This window comes from Centropristis striata, chromosome 3, assembly GCF_030273125.1.
Source record: "Centropristis striata isolate RG_2023a ecotype Rhode Island chromosome 3, C.striata_1.0, whole genome shotgun sequence".
NCBI classification, from domain to species: Eukaryota; Metazoa; Chordata; class Actinopteri; order Perciformes; family Serranidae; genus Centropristis; species Centropristis striata.
In genome coordinates this window covers 17,380,278-17,395,812 of record NC_081519.1, presented here as the reverse complement: position 1 = coordinate 17,395,812, position 15,535 = coordinate 17,380,278, and the positions used below count along the sequence as shown (strand labels likewise).

Sequence of the window (15,535 nt, the reverse complement as noted above, 5' to 3'; positions counted from 1 at the left end):
TCAAGTCTGTCCAGACTCATGTAGCCAACACAGTAAACAAAGCTTCAAATAAGGATGTTGGGGCAATGAAGGGACAAATTCAAATTATGACTCTCTTTAATCATTTAAAGTTTCAAGTTTCAAGGTGGGAACCCAAGATAAGTGTTGTGGTGTTGAATAATAGTCAGAGAATTATGATGTCGCAGTGAAGTTCACCTTTGACCTTTTGGATAAAAATTTTTTTGTAACTTAATGACTTTATTCTATTAGACATACATCTGATTTTTTTTGTCATAATTAGTGTACCAATTCTTGAGTTCTTCAGTGAGTGAAAGTGGATGTTTTGCCAAACCTAAATAAGTTCTCACCTTCTGTGTCATTTGATTCTGAGAAAAATTTATGTATTTTATTTAATTACATTTTGGCTGATTATCCAAAAGAAATATAAAGTTTACACCAAACAACAAAGCTGCATCAGAACTGGAGAATATGAATTTTCGACCATATAGGTGTTGATCAATTAACAGAAAAATAATAGCCAATATTTTGCTCATCAATTATTGTTTTAAGTCCTAAATGCTAAGCAGTCTCTAGTTCTAGCTTCTCAATTGTGAGAATTTGCTGCTTTTCTTCATCTTATGTGATAATAAACTGAATATCTTAGGTTTTGGTCTGTTGGGAAACAAAACAGGCATTTTCAAGACGTTACAATGTGCTTTAGAAAACTGTGATTGTGAGAAATTGTTCACTTTTCTCTGGCATTTCAGATGAATAATGAATGTTTCTCCTGATGCCTTAAACAGCCCCCTGTGTGAGCAGAGAGTAGACAGCTATTAGAAGACCAAAGGTTAACAGAGTTACCCGCTGGACTTCATCCCCATTCAGACACACTAATAATTCATGAGTTTCACACTACGCCACACACACAGACACCCATCAGCACTATTGGGTGGGCTGAAGAAAGCACCTACAGGCCATTACTCATGTTTGACCTCAGAGTAGACAGATCAACCTGCTGTGGGCTCCTGGGTGATGTTGGGAGGGAAGAGAAACAGGAGGGATGGGTCTTCTTTGAACTCATCTTAAGCTCTGATTTATTCTATGACTGAAGGGAATTCCTTCATGTGTTCAGGAGAAATGCACCGCAGATTCTCACCTTCACCTTCTCACCCTCGACCATCAACAGCACAATCTGTGAAAACACGCTGTCTGTGCAGTAATGGAGGATGCGCCCAATTTAAAATAATGTCTTCCAGAAAAGCCCAACATAAAATTAAAAAACAATTGATCTTAATGGCTTAATGATATTTATGCTCAAACACAGTCTCCTAAACTAAAAAAGTAAATTCTGATTTTGGCTTCCAGTGATTATGAAAACAAGATAAAACAACTATTGTGACCCATTCCATTCCTCAATGAAGCTGCTCTTTTGTCTCTATTTGTCTCATTATAAATCCAGCGCACCCCTTTCCTAAGTTAAGTTGTGGAATATGTTAATGGTTAACCAAAATGTTAAATATGTGTTTGGGAGATTTTAGTGGAATATGGCAGTGCACTTCAACATATTTGATATAATTTATTTTGATCATTTTCTTATGATTCTCTCTATGTTTTTAATTTATTCAGAGGTTTTAAAAAGTTTGTGGAAGTTCACTAATATTAAATCGCAGTTGATCTTATTTAATATATTTGTTTTCCTCCAGTCAGCTTACTATAAAGTTTCCGTATTTAAGCCTGCAAATATGTGATACTGTAATATGGTAACATGTGAAACTCTTTAAGAAGACCATTAAGGTAATACTATTATTCCAGCAGATTGAAACGCCTCTTATAACATGGCAAAGTTAAATCTACTGTGTCAGATTCTGAGGAGGACACAATGACTCTCTGTGAAAAAGACCTGTATTTCACCAAATTCCTGTGAATTTCATGATGCCTGTAATATGTAACTCAATTGAGCTAAACACTGCGTAGTATTAAAATATATATTAGGTGCAATCAGACAGGCCTTTTTCAACTTCTAATGGCACTATTATCGGAAATAGGAGCAGCTGAATAGGTTCATTAGCCTGCTAACTATAGAAGAGTGGGACACTGATGGGGGATCAAGAGATTGGAAGGTAGTTTGGAAGGTAGCTGCTTTTAGTGATGATGATGATTACATGTAGCCTGTGGCTGTTGTGCTACTGCTGCTGTGACAGAGTGATGAAGTGATTTGTGAAGACGTTGATGCTCTGACTGCTGCTGCTGCTACCTTACCTGTGACACGGTAGAAGTCGGCTTTGGATAATAATAATAATAGTAGCCCCAAATCATGTGACAGGCTGTGAATCAGGGCCATATTATATGCAACTGTGTTAAAGCCTCTGGGCACTTATTTTCAGTGGATTTATCCTCTTTAACACGGTGCTGAGTAGAGATGCGCCAATCTGATATTTACCAAATGGATTCGATATCACAGAAAAAAGTTCAACATGGTCCATTAGCTTAGCTCTCAGATATGTTATGATACTTGATGTTTTTTCTAGTAAGAAATATGAGCAGCTGTATGAAAAAGTTTAAATATTTGTTCTGGTCTATTTAAATGGCTAGGTAAAGCAAAGTGCATCCATAAAAATGTATTATTTAATACATTTATCATTAAGTTATATAATACAGAAAAAAGTATGGTATCAGATTGGTATTGGGATCGGACATGACAAAAAGGTATTGTACTATCCCTGTTACGGCTGGGTATCTTATAATTCAATTCCGATTCACTGGGTAACCATTTTGATTCTTCTACTTCTCTACATTTCACAGATACTTTTAAACTTCCCTACAATCATCTAGTATCTGGAGCCACTGGCTACTTTTCAAATGTAGGTTTTATATGTAAATGTATTGTATAAAACCATATAAAATATCATCAATGGGATAAAATACCTTATAGTTCAATTGAGCTCCACCTCAACCTGCTACAATACCATTTATGCTTGGAAATAAAAGAGATCCTCAGAGAACTCTTACCCCTAAACTGCACTGTTGTTTACATTAAGTACATTAAGAATTGACATCAAAGCTGATACAGATACATTGATGTACCTTTTATTTATCATGAACACACTACAGCAGTAGACCCAATAAAGTGCAACCATTATGAATCTGTTTCAGATTATTAAAAAGAAGATCGATTTGAGTTGGGAAAACCAATTAAAAACTTAAACCCAGCATTAATCCCTTGTAGAGTACTTTGTGGGTGTATGAGGTGGAAGGTTGAAGGCATTCCTGACTGGAGTAACAATAACAGCAGACCTGGCATTCCTGACGGCACCACACCTCATCTTGTTGTTCAAGGGAGAGTCTGGACCTCCTCCCCACCACGGTGACCCCCTTCTCCTCTCTTCATCTGTCCTCTCCTGTCTCCACCTCCCGGCCTCCCGCCAGAGCCCCGCCCTCGTCCTGCATTTCCTGTAAACAGGCGGGTGGGAAGCTCCTAGGCTGGACGCTTCCTCCCCGGGGATGACCTGGCAATGACCTCAGAGCGCATGGCACCAGGCATGGTGAGCCAAACGCCACACCCTGTCCACCACCTCGCCACACAGCCACCACCCAGTACAACAATGTACTTAAGATGGCTCCCTCATCACTACTAACACTAACATAACAGTGGGTGGAGGAGCTGTTTTAGAGGCCATGGCAGGGCTTTGTCATCAGTTCATGTTGAACTGTTTGAAGTGAAAATGGCACCAAAGGGTAAGCTAAAAATGTACATTTTCTGCATGCATTCACAGTATCTTAATCAACATACCACTATAGCTCTGTTTCCTCTGTGCACAGGGACAAAAACACATCTGCATTACTGTTACTGGACGACCTGGAAGTGCTTAAAGTTGACATAAAGACCACTTAATGGGGTCAGCACAATCACAATTTCTGGGCTTTCTTTGCTAAAACACCTTTTTCAACACTCATTTGTTGCTACAAGGCTACTTGGCAAGGACAATTCTGCTGAGTCTGCATTATCAGCAGGAGCCCCATCTTTGATAAAGCAGCATTAAGCTGTAACTTATTGTGCATGCACATATATGCACACACAAACCCACAAACAAACACCTTGTCTAGGTCTGGGATGAATTATTAGTGCCTTTTTTCCATTCTACACTGTGGTATCTTACTAATGAACATGTCTCTTTGCTTACCCTGAATGCTGGTGCTGAAGTAGTGTCTGAATGGTGCTGTACATTAATCACACTAGTGGAAACAAGCCAAGTCTGTGGAACCAGCAGCTTTCTGAATTCTCTTTAAGATGCATGTCTGCTACTGTAGGCACAGTGTTTTTGTGTGCTCTGGGGCCATTTGGTCATTTTCCTCACCACAAAAATCCACTTTTTCCTCTGTGGGTCTAAAACCACGTTGACTGTTGAATGTGTTCTCAATAAATCACTGCCATCATCAGCTAGGCAGCCTGGGACGGCGGCAATGTCAAGCAGTGTTTAGTGGAAGATGAACACACAAAGGCAGAGACAAACACCTATATACACTGACTACACATGACTTATATTGTGTACACACACGTATACACACACACACGTATATACACACACACACGTATATACACACACACACACACACACACACACACACACTCAAATAAACATAAAAAGCCCCGTATAGACAGACCAAAGAGTGGCCCTGGCAACGGAAGAATCTCCGGGGGGAATGCGGTGAAGGCGAGGCAACAGGACAGATAGGTTCTTTGCATCATTGTGAGTGGTGTGAGACCTCCACCAGACAATGGGCCACATCGATAACATCACTGGGAGAAAAAGAGCCCTCACTGAGGGACCATTGTCTGGGAAATGGAAGGGTTTCAAATGTTGAGATATGTATAAAGTTTAAAGTACACTGTAAATAAACACTGGGGAAATCACAGTAAAGTGTCGACTGCTGCCCAGAATGTATGGAAGGGTGTGTGTGTCTAAAGTTGTATAAATTATTTAAACTACAAGCTGATCAAGGCTTGTAGGGGTGTCACTGTCCCAACAGTATTTTCAACACTGACAAAAATACAGGTGCTCCTCTTGGATGGTGAGATGCTGTATTGAGGTGATGTATTGTAGTGCACTGCGCGCCCCACTAGAGGTCAGTCTCTATTGGTGAAACAGGTTGTTTATGTGCCCAATGCACACACAGCTGGTTGAATATCTGCAAAGTTTCCCCTACAATTATTTAGACACATGATGTCTAAGTAGGCTAATTGCATATTAAATTAAGAGTACTGCAGGCTTGACAATGTTGTAGACCTGCTAACCTACAATGATGTCAATCACCAGCAGTTCAGCTTTGACGTTTATTTGTTTTTAATAAATAAATGTATTCATTTATTTAACACAAATACCGTAATATATGATATACCCTAAAAAACGTTAGGAAGATATGATAATGTGAAAAACTGTGGAAATTAAACAGCAGTAAGCTGCACATAAAATATGTTTAAGAAAAGAAAAGAAAAAGATACCACAAGAAATAAAAACAAATAGAGAAGCATTTTGCACCAAGATTATCTTAAGCTTTTTAAGAAGCTCTTGGTAATGGCTTGTCCCTTTGACTGCACACAGGTCATCAAACATAACCATTTTATTAAGACTGGGGAAAGACTGAAGCCCATAGTGACTAAAGCTGTGGCACAGGCTGAGGTAATTTGGTACAGTCTGACCGCGGTGCTTCCTCACTCTATCACACACTGCAGTAAATCCTGTGGCCCCTTAAGGGTCCAATGAAAGAGAAGCACTCGGGAGAGACCTACTTTAATAAAAGCTCTCCTAAACTTAACAATAAGTGTCAGGTACAGGAGAGCAATTACACCAGAGCTGCTCTTGCTTCCTTTCTGCTGTTCTTACCTCCCCCTCCCCCTCCTCTATATGACTTTATCGCTTTACTCTTTGTATTCTTGCTCTTCTGCACCTTCTGTTAACACCCGCCTCTCTCAGCTCTCTCACCTTTTTCCTCATCGTTTTCCACATTCTTGTGTGAAAGGAACTCCCCCACATTTTTTCACTTTTAATTGCACCCTATAATGACTTACTATAATGTGAGTCGCCTGCGCTCAGCGAGCTACCCGATAACCATTACCTGTTCTATCACCGCAGACTTGCATGGGAAGCAGCGGCACCAGATGTGACCTCTAAATCTACCAAATGAAAAACAGAAGTAAGCTCTCCCACAAGCATTGTCCATCTTCCCGAAGCCAGCGATGCCTGACACAGCAGGCTGCTCATCTCTCGCTGAACACTTTACTACAAGAGGGAGATCTGATTCCACTCAGCCAGGTGCCCGCCGCTCATCCGAGATACAGTGTAAGTATATCTGTCAGCTGTTCAGGGGTCAAGATTGCCCCTCTGAGCGGATAGGTTCAAGCCTAACCACTCAGCTGACTACTTCAAGAGTGGCTCCAGAGATAAACACGCTCACCTGTTCTGTAGACTACAAAATGAACAAACAGGATGCTTTGTTTTTACACTTAATGTATAAGAAGATTAGTGGTAGTTTATTAAACTATGAAAACTGTTAAAAATTGTAACCCTGGTTTCCCAGAATCTGATGTATTCAAACAGTATTGAAGAATATGTAATATATTGAATTATTTGCACACATAAGTTTTGTGGTATCAAGCCATACAGGTAATTATGGTTTAATGTTCACATATTTTTAATATTTTGAGAAATCAGCCTCTGAATTTTAAGATTCAACCCCAATACAACTAACTTGAATGGAGTTTAATCTGGGACAGTCATAGCATTGACAATTCAGGGACAGTTTTTCATTGGAAAGGTTATTTAGGTCCACCTAGGTGAGTTGTTAGCAGAAATTTCAAAGAAAGCAATCTCAAAACCTGGACAATTAAAAACAAATGATTAAATACAGCTCGAGAAAAGGTCACATATTGTTAACTGGGACTCAGGTTTCATGAGATAATACAAAGCCATTTTAACTTTAAGGAACTTTTACTATACCTTTCAGTGTCTGCTTTTGATGACTGGGTTATGCTGTCAATCCCAGGGAAACTGTTCATATCCACATAGCCGTCGTTCTCATTGAAGGCAACTGTAGTGCGATTTGGGTCCTCAAAAAACTCTGTCACAGTGTGGGATCTGGTGGGTCTGCCTGGGATCTGGATGTTCTCATAGTCTGAGCTCATGGCTGGGATGTTTTCATAGTCTGAGGTGTCTGCACTGGGGAAGGAGATAGAGCGAGGTTTGGTCAAAGGCAGCGGCATGGCGGAGCGCCGAGAACGCTCCTCGAAGGACTCCACTCTGGAGACGCCCCTGCCATAAGTTTTGGGGTCACCTTTCCTCCTCTGGTGGTCTTTGTAGAGGACAAAAGGATGCTGCTGGGGGTTCACAATGCGGGACTGAAGCTGAGGAGAGCTGCCAGTGCTTCTACGATCAAGCTCTATGACTCTTGCTGGGCCATGATGGCTGGACTCGGATGAAGAACGAGAAGAGCGGACACTTCCGTCACTGAAACCCTTCGAATCCGTCTTCCTTTTGAACTTGAGTGCCAAGAAGCGCTTGAAGGAGGAAGTCTTCTTCTTAGGTATCTCACTGGGCTCATGCTGGATCAGGAGGGATGGGGAACTCTTGGTGACTGGTCTTTTAGTTATGTATGCCAGCTCAAAGGGTGGCGGTATGTCCACTAGAGAGGTTGGTGTAGAAACACCACTAGACGATCGATGGCTACGCTGGGAGAAGCTTCCAGAAGAGGTAATGACACATGGGAGTGAAAGGTTATCATCTTTCCTTTTCATCCTGATTTCATCCTTCATGGATTGGTTGATCTCTGTTGGAGTGGTCAAGGTCAATTCTGGACCCTCTGCAGACCGGGAATAAAACAAGAAGCGACGAGACTTCATAGACGGGATCAAACAGTTGACCCCAGGCAGCTGTGAATGGCCAAGTGGTTCATTGTTTTTATCTAAGGCCACTGTGCAGTAGTCATGAGTCTGGTACTCTGTCCCTGTCTCTTCTGGAACAGTTTCTGGGACATAACCTGGAACTTTCCCAGAATAGGAGCGGGATCTTGTGACAATCGTCTTCCGATCAAGCGCAACAAAGTTCTCCCCCTCTGAGTCAAACCCTGCCTCTTCGTATATATGCTCCTCACTGTCCGAGTCTGTGTCCTCATAGTAAGGCACAATGTGGCAGTCTAGTTCCTCAATGTCTTCTTCAAAGGCCTCAGTGGTGTGGGCAAACACCACCCTGTTGGTGAGCTCCGGGGTGCGGCCTGCGTCTAGGTCAGCTGGCACTGTGATGTTGCACAACCTGAGGCGAGGCTGGCAGCTTGTTCGCTTGCTGAGGAAAGCTTGATCTCGTTTAGCCGTTCTCACTTTTACACTTTTTCCTTTGATATGTTTCTTTTCGATTTCTTCCTCTTCGTCATCGTCACCTATCTCGACGTAATCCTCCGATGAGACGCACTCCACCTGCTCCTCCTCTGCTTGGAGGCAGAGTGAATCCTCAATGTCTGCATACTCATCTGCTGACTCGCTGTCTTTTGCTATGTCTTTGTGCTGATTCGATTGATCGGCGCTTTCGTCAATCTCGCCCTGTTCTGAGAGGGCTTGCTTATCCTCCAGGTTGTCCACGTCATCTGATGACACATAGTGAGGTTCTTGGTTAGAAGCACCTGTCGTTTGCATTTCATTTGAAGGTTTGTCATCAGTATCATCCTGACTCCACTCTGGGTCAGCGGTGTCGGTCATATCTGGCGGAAGTGCTTCAATGACCGAATAAGGCCCATACACATCCTCAGTGCTGGCAGTGAATCGAAAACAACCAGAGAGGTCCTTGGTGGCCCGCTCTGGTTGCCAAACCTCTGTCTCCCCTGTCTCAGCTGGGTCACATGACTCACATGTGTCACTAGCATCATCTGTAGGGCCAATCACATCATAGGGATACTCCTCAGTTACAGTCGGAAGCACGTTGAATCCAAATGAAAATCCTCCAGCTTCCAGCTCGGTCTCATCTGTGTGTAAATCACAGTTCACACAGTCCTCACTGCCCACTTTCTTAAGTCCTGTATCATTGTCCTCATCACCCTGACTGAGTGGTTGCGTTTGATCAAGATTTTGTTCCTCTACATGGTCGTCCGAGTGTCCTGTAGAACCACAAACTATTTCACCTTCCTCCTCTTCTGCCTCCTCCCCTGTTTCTTTCTCATTTTCAGCAGGAGGAAGGGAAGGCGTTGATGTATTCTCATCATCAGTGTGAATGCCACCTTCAGGCTGGTTCAAGTCATTGTCAGTGTTTTCATCCTCAGTAGTGTCAATAATAGAATCTGCTTTCACTGTGTCCTCAGAACCAATGCTGTCGCCATCATTATCTAATATGTCTGCTTCCTTTTCTGCTTCCTCCTCAGTTTCTCCTCCTGCTATGTCCTCTTTGTCATTGTGTCCTGTGCCATTGTCATGAACCCCATCCTCTGCCTCACTTTTCTCCTCTTTGTCCTGATTCTCCTCTGCCATATCATGGAGATCTTCCGTCTCCCCATCAGAGTGAGCCAGGTCTCCGTTACTCAGGCGCTGTGGGGGGCAGGGCTCCTCTTGTTCGTGAGGCTCATACAGAGGTCTGGGCTTGGGGGCGACTGGAGGTTTTGGACCACGGTGTGGGGGACACGGCCTGGACATCAGTTTGGACTGCACTGTGATGGTCAGATGACTGCGGACCTTTGGTCGAGGGACTTGCAGAGGATTTTGAAAATCTGTGAAAACAGAGTTAAAGTTGATTAATGAATTAAGAAAAGCCACTTAATGTCAAATTTACGGTGGTCAAAAGTATCGATACTAAAACGTTGTATCCGGATACGATACTCATTCGCAAAAGTATCGATACCTGGCCAAGGAATGAACACTTAACTTATTTATACTTTTTTTAAATCAAGCTTTCCTCTGTACACAGCATACAACCTCAAAATATTGTTCCAATTGTTATTTTTTTTATTGTATTCATTTTTTGCACTACCTCAGACCCGAAGCTTGTTATCATAGTTGCAGTTTCTTTTTGCACAACTTTTTTTTATTATAAATATTTAACCTGTGGTTCTGTTAATTTTTACATGTTACATTTTTCTTGTTAATAAAAATATTTCTGTTAAATTTTGGGGTCTTTGTTTTTATCCTTGTGGTATCGAAAATGGTATCGAGTATTGAATATTTTCCTGATATTTTCCCTAGTCAAATTAGGAAAATGGTTTCAATGCTTGATCTTGCAGTCAGGGGGGTTTACAAGAATGAATCCAATCAAACAAGATTTTGGGCGACTAGCACTATTCATATAAACTGCACTTCACCATGTGTGGGTCATAGTATCTGCCAGAGCAAGATAGGGGGTGTGTATTTGAATACCAGTGAGCAAACACATTGTTTTAATTTCCAAAACAATGTGGCTGGGGTCTATTTTATGGAGGCTTTGCCGTTCTTCAGCCGACAATGTGTTACTGGGCAATACATGCTGGCTTTATCTGGCAGGTGAACAGAAGCATGGAGGGACTGGGAGGCCAGCCGCTGTTCACCTGCATGTGCTGCCTGCACTGCAGTTACGAGGAGCCAGTTGAAAATTGGCACGTTTTGGAAATCCCACTGGCACACCTGGTGAAACGCATACCACAGAGGGTAAGTCCTCACAAGCAGGTGGTTTGGGTCCGGCTAGGAGACCTTTCCTACGTGTCTTCCCCTCTGTCTCCCCCTATGGCTCTATTTCTCTCCACTATCAATACCAAAAAAAGAAGAAAAAAAAGGAAAGTTGGCAGATTTCCCCATTCATTCCTCCCTTGTCCTCAACCTGCTCCAACAACAGGTGAGGGAGGTGTGTGTTTGGAGTCAACAGTCCTCTGTATATTCATATGGAGATAAACTCCCACACACTTTTTAGCAGCCCAATCAAATACAAAGGATTTGATTTAAATCTCTCTGTACTCCACTCAAATATTCTGTTGCACTGGGAAATACATCACAGTACAGCAGACTAAGAGGCTCTCAAATCACAGGGACTGCATTAATAATATTTTAATTTCTTCTGTTGTACCTAATATCTAAGCTTACACAATGATACATTTGTGGCTCCTGTTTTGGTGTAGAATGCTTAGAGGAAGTCAAGTCCTGTTCAATAGTCAGTGACATGCAGAATGCTGCAGGGGACATTATCAGCAGGAAAAACAACAGAGCCACAGAGTACTTAGAGGAGGAACAATAACATCTCCCTGTCTGGGAAATGACACATGCAGGTTGGGCGCTTGGAGTGGAGTCAGATTTTTAAAATGATTGGCTATTTGTCATCAAAATTATTTGCAAATATCCTCATCTGTATTGAAATGGATAATCAAGCAGCTCCAATCTGAAATGAAAACATTTTAATTTAGACATTGTGTGTCTATATTTTGCTTTTGAATGAAGCCTTTAGTTAAGTGTTAAAATTGTTAAGTCATTAAAGAGTGTTGCTTTCGAAATTTAGAATTGTCATGAAACACACCCGTACTTAACAAAGTGTGTACACCCCTTGTCTCTTCCTGTTATTTAGTACCTGCCCTGACGCACATCCTATTAAACCCTGTGTGCACTCTGGCTATCTCTGAGTGTTTCTCTCTCTCTCTATCAGTGTCTCCCCCTTACTCTCTAGACATCAGTTTAATATGAGTTTTACAGAAACTGGCTTTTATTGCTCTTTATTGCTTCATTGCCACAGTTATGTATATTTATTCTCTAATAATGCCACCACACTCTTTCTTATAAGAATTCCAGGTTCATTAGCTGCTCCAGCAGAGCCTCGTCAGACTCCACACAGGATGTCCATGGGGGGGAAGGACATTAACACCATGGCCCCCCATCACTCCTCCATGAACCTCTCTAGGAGTACACATTTTCACAACACAAATGGACTTCCTTCTCGTCATTCTTCCCTGATTCTCACGAAACATACTCACACTCATGCACACACACACACACACACACACACACACACACACGAGCACACACACGCACACACACACACACACACACACACTTTTTCCTTTTTTTTGCTGAAAAGGGTCCTTTGAGTGCGTCAAAGAACAATAAAACTGGGAGAGAAAACAAGGGTCCCCGTCTGACAAAGCACCCAACTGCAAACAACAGGATATGAATTATGCAACAAGAATTCAATTAAAACAAATGTTTGAAAAACAAAGGAAGGGATAGACACTGGGACCTTGGCTGTGCCAAACTCACAGGATATGATTTCAGACCGTGTCCTCATCATGAAATGTCACCCGCTAAGCCCGAATAACCTGTCTGAAATCAAAGTTACAAGGCTAAAGAACAAAATGGGATTTTTTTAAAAGAAAGATTTCTTATGACAGAAATCACACACAAGAGACTTGATTCACAGGACAGTGCATGACAGGTGACCTTAGAGCCATGGCTCTGTCTACATTCACAGACAGTGATTATAATCCTCGCTCTAACCATATTACTATCCCTAGAACAATCCCAAACGAGACTTCCACTAAAAGCAACTCTATTCAAATTGGATTTAAACTCCAAATTACTGTATTTAGAACTCGTCCCTCGACATTTATAGAAACTCTAGTTGCATCATTTCCATTAAAATCCCACCAGTCTCTCTCTCTCTCTCTCTCTCTCTACACACACACATATATATATATATATATATATATATGTATGTATGCATGTATATATATATACATACAGCTCTGTTTTTTTATTTCATTTTACCTACGGAACAACTAATTTAAAGCAGCACAGCATGGTTGGATATCAATTTATATGTAAAGTAATTGGTAAATAAACAGATGAGGTGTGTTTTCAGGCAGAATTAAGCTATTTCAGTATTTGCCACATTAACACACCCTGCTCACTTTGTTTGCAATAAAACATTTAAAGTTTCTGGACTCTTAGCAGGATCATAAAAGATTAACAACCAACCTGCGTTCATTGTGGGGCATCATCATCCACGGGAACCGGCTGTTATCCTCATGTTTCCCCACAAACCGACCACGTCACTCGAAATAACGTGCAAACTTAATCCAGAAACAAACACATTGCGGGAAATTCAAGCTGTAAAAGCTGAGTTTCGAAACATGTCTTGTTCTTTTTTTCCTCCAGTAGTGAGAGTGTGGAAGGAAGCCGTGTTCGCATCTGAGCTTCTATTCGGCGTGCACCTCCAGTGCTGATGCTACAGTAAACTGGTGCGCTCTGGTGTGGAAACGGGAGGTGCTGCTCGGCGCTTCCTGAGGCAGGACTATAGCCAGAGCTACAGCACGGCAAGAACCAAACCCACTCTCTATATGCTTCAATTTGCAATGCACAGGGTTATATATGAGCTGTTTTATAGCCATACCTGGTCGTGTGTTTTGTTTTGTGTTTTTTTTGCTCCACAGATGTGTACCTTTTTATAGAACCAGTTGAGTAAAATCAAATCCACTCAGTATGATTTGGACTATAAGCCAGTGTTGCAATGTGCAACAGCTTTAAATCTGCACATAGTATTTTTGCACAAAGCAATTCTTTTTTTAAATCACATCTGTCTCTTCATGCATGTCCCTTCACTGAACTGACAGATTGACAGTTAGAAAGTTAAGACCAACACAGTTACATGAGCTGTGCAATGACATACTTTTCATGCTTTAACTGACTGGAACATGTATAGAGATTACACAGTATATACTGTATATCAGATACTCAGAATCTATCCTCAGTGTTTTCTCCACCATGTTTTGCTTGTGTATTATTTCCTGAAGCAGAACAGTGCATAGAGAGGTTTCCTAAAAGCAGTTTCCAAATACAGTTTCTCTAGGACACCAAAGCCTTTTTGCTATTGGCCGGGCTTCCTGGACCGGCATCTGTTGCATGATTGAATGAATGCAAGCCTTTAAAAAAAAATCTCTCTTCATAACAGGAAACCGCTCTCCCTGTTTCCTGCACAACAGGCAACACTTCCTTAGCAACAGATGGGAAAGGTTGGCGATGTTAACCCCTTAGGTAACCTCTCACAGAGCTGATTGACTGGTACTGTTCAGAGCCTGATGGTTTCGAGGAACAGACAAACTTTGACAAGCTTTAGTCCAGGACTTCATTGTGGGTTTTCAAGGACAGAGGCACCTTGTGCAACACAGCGGGGAGGCTGCAGGAGCGTCGCCCACTTGGGGTCTTTGATTTGTCAGCTTACACTCACACGTTGAAGGTCAAACAATGTTGCAGACTTCTGGGATTTTTTTTACAGCAGATTTGGAGTGCATAGTGATATATTAGAGATGCGCAACAAAAGAATCAGCTGTGCTGTATCACCACAGGGCTCTAGTCCTGACTGCTGCAGCAGCATACAGACCCATACATTATATACACAGAGAAATTCCCATTCCAGATGGTTTGGTGCAGGAAGGATGAAGCTTTGCTGCAGGTGCACAGACTCAAAGAGGTGGTTAGAGAGAATCACTTCATGTCATCTCATTTAACAGTAAATGTGCGTGTGTGTGTGTGTGTAATAATAAAATTTCTAAATTATTAAGTGTGTCACTAAAGAGGCTATTCAATATGAAATAATTTCTGTTGAAGATGTGCCCATTGTGTTTGCTGCAGTAATTAAGATGTTTATTTGTGTGATGCTGACTAATGTATTTTGCAATATGCTCCACGAAAACAATTAAATCACAATGACTCTGTTGTTTTGCTTCCCCTTGTTACAATGAAATACTGTAATAACCATTATGGAGTGTTGAAGCCAAGACAATTTTTAATGTGTCAGTAGTAGCACATTTATAGCTGCCATAAAGTAACCTTTTGTTTTTGAATTGGACGACTAAAGATAGCTCCACTCTGGTCTTACAGCAGTGCCAAATTGCCTCTCGAGAGTATTCTACTCACAATTGCAACATATGACCTTCTTTTATTTTTTTTTAGTTTGGTTTCATTTGTGCAAAATATGTTTTGCTTTTGCAGGGCGTGCAAATAGAACCTGTCATGAGCATTGTGTCATGTGGCTGCAGAAAAGAATGGCTTTAGGAGTAAATATCCCTCCAGATGTGGCACAGACGGTCAAAACATGTTTTTTGGACGGAGGACACAAATTTCCTGGACCGCCTGTAGCTGCGCACTGTGCTCTGTCACCCCACCTGGAACATGACTTGACTGGAAGAGAAAAAGGGGGGGAATGGAGATATTAGGAAAAACATGCAGGGAACAAAAAACGACCCTATCTCATCTCAACTGGGCTGCGCACACAATGCCAAACAGGAAAGGGATCAGGGAAAGGGGTCAGCAACGTGTTCCCAGAGCTGAGACAATCCATAACACCTGCTTTGCCAGCGACTGGACACTGGGCTCAATGAATGTGCTGAGTGTTTTTATTCCCCTTTGAGACTACAGCTATATGACATCACGCTTTAATGCCACTGATTACTGGAAAGTTTGATTTTTGTTCCATTATGGCACAGCATGCTCTTTAATGTATGTCAGTGGTGTTGCTGCACAGTTCATTTCTTAGAAAGGAAGGCGCTTAATGATGCTGTTATGCAAAGTAGCTGT

At 41.7% G+C, this 15,535-nt stretch overlaps 1 protein-coding gene across 2 annotated transcripts in view; it reads right to left on the bottom strand.

Moving 5' to 3' along the window:
* Positions 1 to 13,191, bottom strand: part of fgd5a (FYVE, RhoGEF and PH domain containing 5a) — a 44,789-nt gene extending 31,598 nt beyond the window's left edge. For both annotated transcript variants that reach the window (XM_059329489.1, XM_059329490.1), the window contains exons 1-2: positions 12,938 to 13,191; positions 6,975 to 9,720 (exon numbers count right to left, since the gene is read on the bottom strand). In XM_059329489.1, coding sequence (XP_059185472.1) covers positions 6,975 to 9,720; positions 12,938 to 12,947 — 2,756 coding nt within the window. In that variant the 5' untranslated portion in view covers positions 12,948 to 13,191. The remainder of the gene's footprint in view (positions 1 to 6,974; positions 9,721 to 12,937) is intronic.
* Between the last annotated feature and the right edge of the window lie 2,344 nt (positions 13,192 to 15,535).